The sequence below is a fragment of the Callorhinus ursinus genome, unplaced genomic scaffold (genome assembly GCF_003265705.2).
Source record: "Callorhinus ursinus isolate GAN/ISIS: 27379988/994484 unplaced genomic scaffold, GSC_fseal_2.0 scaffold1322, whole genome shotgun sequence".
In the NCBI taxonomy this organism is placed as follows: domain Eukaryota; kingdom Metazoa; phylum Chordata; class Mammalia; order Carnivora; family Otariidae; genus Callorhinus; species Callorhinus ursinus.
The window spans coordinates 4524-11775 of record NW_027398377.1 but is presented as its reverse complement, the minus strand read 5'-3'; the positions used below and the strand labels follow the sequence as shown (position 1 = coordinate 11775).

General features: G+C 48.7%; 1 protein-coding gene across 1 annotated transcript; it reads left to right on the top strand.

The window, feature by feature from the left end:
• The first annotated feature begins 21 nt into the window (after positions 1–21).
• LOC112817974 (histo-blood group ABO system transferase 1-like) lies at positions 22–5711 on the top strand. The gene has a single exon (XM_025865259.2). It carries the CDS (start codon positions 30–32, stop codon positions 711–713), a length of 684 nt encoding a protein of 227 aa, XP_025721044.1. The 5' UTR covers positions 22–29; the 3' UTR covers positions 714–5711.
• Positions 5712–7252: the final 1541 nt, after the last annotated feature.

Sequence of the window (7252 nt, the reverse complement as noted above, 5' to 3'; positions counted from 1 at the left end):
CTGGGGTGGTTGTTGTTGGCCTTAGATACATGATCTTCCTGGAGCTGTTCCTGCAGACGGCGGAGAAGCACTTCATGGTGGGACACAGGGTCACCTACTATGTCTTCACCGACCGGCCCGCCGATGTGCCCAGGGTGCCCCTCGCTGAAGGGAGGCAGTTGGTGGTCCTGGAGGTCCGAAACTATGCGCGCTGGCAGGATGTGTCCATGCACCGCATGGAGATGATTAGCAACTTCTCGCGGCAGCGCTTCCTCCGCGAGGTGGACTACCTGGTGTGCGTGGACGTGGACATGAAGTTCAGCGACCACGTGGGTGTGGAGATCCTGTCCCCCCTCTTCGGCACCCTGCACCCCGGTTTCTACAGGGCGGCCCGCGAGGGCTTCACCTACGAGCGTCGTCCGCGGTCCCAGGCCTACATTCTGAGAGAAGAGGGTGACTTTTACTACGCAGGAGGCTTTTTTGGGGGTTCGGTGGTCGAGGTTCTCCAGCTGACCACAGCCTGTCACCAGGCGATGGTGGTCGACTGGGCCAATGCGATCGAGGCCGTGTGCCATGATGAGAGCCACCTGAACAGGTACCTTCTCTACCACAAGCCCACCAAGGTGCTCTCCCCGGAGTACCTGTGGGATGAACGGATGCTGCAGAGGCCTCCTTTCCTCAGGAAACTGCGCTACGTGGCGGTGCCCAAGAATCATACAGAAATCCGGAACTGAAGAGCCCGGGGCCCAGGGAGGTCTCCATACAAGGCTGTAGCCTTAGCAGGTCTTCCCCTGGGCAAGGGATCAACCAAAGATTTGATGCTATGGATGAGTCCCTGGGCCTCGGTTTCCTCTTCTCGAGAGGCTCCCACCACTCATCCTTGTATTGAAACTGGGCTCATCCTTCATGGTGCCCACAAGGTCACCTTCCCCAGGAAAGTTTCTTTGGTTGTCTCTTCCTCCTCCTATTGAAATACACTGCTCTTCACTCTGCATCCCTATAAAGCACTTAGTGTATTCCTTTGGCCAGATCGGCTGCCATTCTGCTCACCTTGCCCATTGGTCTTGCTCATTACAATGTGAGCTCCTGATGGCAGAAGCTAAGACTTCTTCTTACAGGTCAGTACCTACCACGGTGCCTTATGCCCAGAGACTCTCAAAGCATGACCCCTAAACACCTGCTGTACCCTGTCCCCAGACAATGGGAGAGGCCCAGCCTGAAAGCACTTTCCTGGGTTTCGTTTGTGTGTATGATAGCTTGTTGCTCTGGGTGGTTTGTCTTTTTCTTATGGACTTTGGGGAGTTTGTTTTGTGTTTTGGGTGTTAGTACTTTTCTCAGACACATGCTAAAAATTTCTTCTTCTAGTTTGTATGTTGCTACTTCAACTCTTTTACCATAGGTAAATTTAAGAACTCATCTCCTGCTTTGAAATCCTGAAGATAGTGCCTTATGTTAGAAGATAGTGTCCAAAAGCTTTATGTTTTTGCCTCACACTTAGGTCTTTAATCTACTGATAATGATTTGTGTGTGCTTTTAATGTAAGGATTTGATTTAATTTTCCTTTCTCTGGATAACCATTATCTGAGCACCACTTATTGAAAACATGTTTGAAAACTTTCGGGAAAGTTCTTTTCCCTGACTTGCACTATCTTCAGCCTCCTACTGTCAACTGTCCCCATGTGCCTGGGTCTGTTTCTTGGTCTGTCCTTGTGGCGATGACACACCATCTTCGTTACTCTAGGCACATAATCAAATCTTGCTATCTGGTCCGGCAAGTCCTCCCGCCTGATTCTTTAAGAGTATTTTGATTGCTCTTGGCCTGTTGCATTTCCATCTCACATTTAAATCTTCTGTCAAATTACAGAAAGGAGCCAGCTGGAGTTTTCATATAATTTAATTTATTTATTTATGTTTTTGAGAGAGAGAGAGAGAGCGAGCGAGCGAGAGAGCGTGCAGGCGAGAGTTGGGGGTAGGACAGATGGGGAGAATCTTAAGCAGGCTCCATGCCCACTGTGGAGACCGATGAGGGCTCAATCTCACGACCCTGAGATCATGACCTGAGCCAAAATCAAGAGTCAGACACTTAACCGACTGAGCCAGCCAGGTACCCCTGGCTGGAGTTTTCATCAGAATTGTGCTGAGCTGAGCAGCGGTGCCCAGTGGCTGCTGGAGGTGGCCACAGGAGCACCCCTCCCGTCCACCCGAAGGCTCACAAGCCAGGGCTGGTTCTTCTGAGGCTGGGATGGAGACTGCCGCTTCCTCTCCCCCAGCACCTGGGGGTTTGCTGGTGGCCATGGGTGCTCCTCGAGGGCTGGTGCGTCCCCCAAAACTGCCCCCATCTCTGCAGGCCATCCTCCCTGTGTGCCCGTCTGGCCCTTCCTGAGCAGGTGACAGCTCCCAGAACACAACACACAAGATCCTTCTGTTGCAGGAATTCTCTGCCTTTAGTGCCCGCAGTTCTTGGTCCTGCCACTTCAAAGAACGAAGAGGTAGACCAGATGAAGAGTGGTGGGCAGCAAAGCAAAGTTTATTGAGCAAGAGTGTAAAGCTCCCAGAGATGGAGGGGGGCCCAAGTGGAGGGGGGCCTGAGAGGGTTTCCCTGGAGTTTCTAAGTTTAGGGGTTTTTATGAGCTCTTTTGCACAACCATCTTAAGCAACCAGGGCAATGCTGAGTCCTGCAAATCAAGGCTTTGGTCACGTATCTGTCTACCTATTAGGTTAATGTCAATGTGTTGATGGTCTTTTTTTGCTGACACCCGAGGGCTATGTCTTAACTGCCCCTTACGCATGATAGGGACAAATGGCTTGTGGTTAATTGCCTTATCTTAGGACGTTTTGCAGAAGTCATGTCTGCAAAGGCTGCAAAGCAGAATGTTAGTGTGGTGGTGTCTGAGAGCAAAACAGGATGTTAGTGCTGTTTTATCTTAGCTGTCCCGACTCCATATTTTCATGTTGGGGACCCTGGCCCTGACTACCTAACTGTCCAACTAACTCTTAACACTTCCTTCAAAAATTGCTTGTTGAAGAAACCAGCTCTTGAGATTGAAAACGAAAAATCAGAGTTTCCCCATTTCTTTCATTTTCGGTTCATTTTCTCTCTCCCTGTTCTTGTCCATTGTTCTCATGCCTTGGAGCATGTTGCCCTGAGTATCCCCGCCCTCTGGTGCAGACAGTTTACACTCCCTCGGTCTTAAATGCAATAACAATTCAAGACCAGCTCCCCAGACCGTGTCCAGCCAGAGTCACCCATAGACAGCGCCCTGCGGAGCCTCCGTCGCTGGCCCGGGCTGGCCCTGCTGTCTTTCTTACTTGAAGTGGAATGTCGCTGGGGATTCAGCGCAGGAGACTGTGCCTGTGGTTATTGCCCGGTACCCTCTCTTGTTACACTGAGAATGTTTCCCTCTGGTCTTGCTAAATGAGAATTGTAGTTTTTTCCCTTAAATCAGGAGTGGATTTTGAGTTGGGTCAAGTCTTTTTGTAGTCTCCTGTGAGAATCATCTAACGTTTCTCTTACTGTTAATATAAGTGACTTATAAATGCGAAGTCCTTATTTCTGGACTTTGTTGCCCTCGCAGACTGGGATTGACCCTACTTGGTCGTGGTGCATTACTCTGCCATCCTGGTTTTCTGTCTTCTGTCTGTAGGCACCAGGACCCACCCAACTATGGCGGTCGTTTGGGGTCTCCTCGGGAGACTTTGCCATCATGGTCCAGAGAGTCTGGGAGATTGGATACAGAACCTTATTTTCTATGCTCTGGGATAGCTGAATCATCTCGAGGTTTTTGTTCTTGCTCAAAAAGCCTGTGGAACCTACTGACATCTATGGCGGTCATACCTGGTGGGCTCTTCTCGTTCTTTCTCTGGTACATGCAGTTCCTTCAAGAGTCACGTTCAAGTTTCTACTTCTTGAGTCAAGTTTGATCATTTACATTCTCTTGGAAAGTTGTCCACTTCACGTTGATTTTCAAATTTGTTGGCCAAAAGAACAGGATTTTCACTTTACAGTAACTTTCAATCTGCATAATCTAAACTCAGACCGTCTTATCTCTCATGCTGTTTATTTGTGCTATCTCTTTCTTTCTGATCTTTTTACATGAGTATCAAAGATTATCTGCTTTATTTTATTTGTTGAAAGAAGCATCTCGCCTATTGTTGGCTTGTTTATTTAAATGGTGGTTTCTGCTTTATGCTTATTAGTTTATTTCTTTAATTCTAGCTTGGTGTACTTTTTTCTAGCATCCTCGAGTGGAATGCTTAGTTAACAGAGTCATTTGTTGAGAATGCTTCTTGTTTCTAAGAAAAGCATGTGGCTTTGACTTTCCCTCTGAGTGCAGCGCAAGTAAGTTGTGGTCCTGGGCGTTTCTAGCCAGTGTCCACATTGTCACTCCTTTCTAATTACTCTGCTTTTATTTCCTCTTTAACTCAAAATTATTTAGAAGAAATCTTAAAACTTGCAATAGTTGGTTGTGATTCCTGTTGCTATCCTTTAGTCGTGTGTTTGTGGATGTATAGTTTTGTAGCAAGAATCAAGCGAGTGTACAATTTCAACTCTGGGGATTTTGTTGAACTTCTTTTATGGCTTCCTGATGGATCATTCAAAACATCGTTATGGGTAGTTGCAAAGAATGTATGTGAAATGGTACAAACTTTGGAGACTGTCTGGCAATTTCTTGGAAAGTTAATATACACCTACCCTGTAAACCCTCAGTTCCACGCCCCGGTATTTGCCCAAGAAAACTGAAAACACATGTCCACAAAAAGACTTGTACAGGAACATTTCTATCAGCATTGTTGATAAAGCCCCCAACTGGAAACAATTCAGATGTCTACAAGGAGAACAGCAGACAACCAAAGCAGAGCATTCACACAGTGGAAAACTCCTCAGCACAGAGAAGAAATGGACTGTAGATGCATGAGGAATGTGGATGAGTCTCCAAAACATGACGCTGAGCCAGAGACCAGACCCAAGAGCACACAGGCTGTCGGATTCTGGGTGTCCTATCCAAGCAGGGGCAATACCCCTCGATGGTGACTGATCCCAGACAGTGGCTGCCATGGAGGGAGGTGGCAGTAGTTGTCTGGACAAGTGGCAGGAGGGGACTTTTTGGAGGTGATGGACACGGTTTTCATCCAGGTATAGGTGATTAAGGGCGTATTGCAATTGCCGAACATATTCGGTGTGTTTATTGGTTGTAGATGAGATACCAATTAAGAGGACCAAGACTCTCCCTGTGTGTCAGTAACAGCACACTAAATATTGGGATTGGATTCGTGTCTGAGGATGGTTATAACCAAGTGCCCGAAGCCGAGTGGCTGAAAACAATGGAAATTTGTTTTCTCCTGGTCCTGGAGGCTGGAAATCAGAGCTGCAGGTGTTGGCAGGGCCGCACTCCTTCTGAGATTCTAGAAGAACCCTCCCTGCGTCTTCCAGCGTCCAGTGGTGGCCACCCACCCTTAGCCTTTCTTGGCTCGCAGCTTCCCCGCTCGGTCTCTCTGTGGCCGCAGTCCTCTGCGCATCTCCCCTCTGTGTGTGAGCCCATCACTCATACTGGGTTAACAGCTCACTCTCCTCCGCTCTGACCTCACTTTAATTGGTGTCTTGATTGCACCTGCAAAGACCCTAGTCCACACCAAGTCACGTTCACGGGTGCCAGGGGTTAGGACATCAACCTATATTTTGGGGGGCACATTATTCTACTGTAGCATGGATTAAACCAGCCTTTCTGTTCAAATGCTCCATGTCTACTGCCTTTTTTGTTTTAATAGGTTTTATTTTTTCAGAGCAGTCTGAGGCACACAGAAAAACTGAACAGATTCCCTGCTAGGTGTGGAGCCCCATGTGGAGATCCATCCCAGGACCCCGAGATCATGACCTGAGTGGAAATCGAGAGTCAGACGCTGAACAGACTGAACCACCCAGGCTCTCCACACACCTGCTTTTCTTGATTGACCTTCTCCTATAATATTTTGGCTCCTTGCTATTGTTTTTTGAGCTGTCATGTAGTTATTTTTCTTTAAAAAGCATGTCATGCAATCTGTGCGTCTTTTACCAGGGGAATTTAACCTCTTCACACTTGGGATCATCAGTACATTTCGGGCTTATTCTTGCCATTTTATATCCTGATTTCTGTTTCGAGTTAACTGTTGAGCTTCCTAGTTCAGTCATACTAAGAATTCTGCTGTGACCCTTTGCATCCTCACCTGCACTCACTGTGACCCTTTCTTTTCCCCTGCATCGCTAATTGAATCATCGGCCCACATCTCTTCTGCTTCCTACTTTTTCTCCTTGTGTATTCCTCATGCAGCTCCAGCACAGCAGTCCTCTCTGCTGCCAGTTCCTCCACCAAATTTGGCAACAATGCCAGCCTGAGAGTTCACTGAGCCCTGGAGTGCATTCCAGAAACAGCTTGAGCCCCACCACCGGGACGGAGCCAGCTCCAGCTGCAGCTCCAGCTCAGGTCCTGGGCTGGTTCCACGGCAGGAGCGGGGGGCATCCCTGGCATCGACCGTAGCTCCGGCCCATGGCTCGAGCCACTCTGCCGAGGTCCACCTGTCACCGAACCTTTTTATTTTTTTCAAGAGAAACTTTTCTTTAGCATTTTATTTGTTAGAGGGAGAGAAGCAGGGGGTGCAGCAGAGGGAGAGAGAGAAAGAGACCCCCCCTCTGAGCAGGGAGCCCGCACCAGGACTCGATCCCACGACCCTGAGGTCCTGACCTGAGCCGAAGGCAGACGCTTTAACCGACTGAGCCACCCAGGCGTCCCCACCCTTCACCCTTTTCTGTTACATGTTTTATGATTTTTACATTTAACAGTTAGTATTTAGATTCAGTAAAAGTTAACCTTCCATCACTTTCAGCTGTACCATTCAAGGCTACTTCCTCAGGCTCCTGCATGAGCTCAGGCTTGGGTCAGATTGACCTGGGTTCAAAGCCACAGCGGGGCCATGTCACAGCCCTGGGACAGGCAAGCTCCTATGGGAACTCTTGGAATCATGCCCGGGGCCATGGCGTGGGGAGGGGTAACTTGCCAGGCTGAATGCCAGGGGTCCCCATGATGCACAAAGTGCTGCCACGGGAACCCACATTACAGAAACAGCTCGCTGCCCAGCTCATTTCATTGGAGATCCTCGAGCCAAAAATATGTTTCCATGTTGCATCCCAAAGACCGGAGGCTACAGGCTGAGGAAAGCAAACTGTGCAAACACTCCCTCGCTGGGGATGTCGTGTCAGGGCTCCCCGACGTCTCTGTCCATTTGGCTGGAAAGACCGAAG

Excerpts from the sequence above, each read along its gene's own strand:
- LOC112817974 (XM_025865259.2), top strand. The coding sequence starts at position 30 with ATGATCTTCCTGGAGCTGTTCCTGCAGACGGCGGAGAAGCACTTCATG.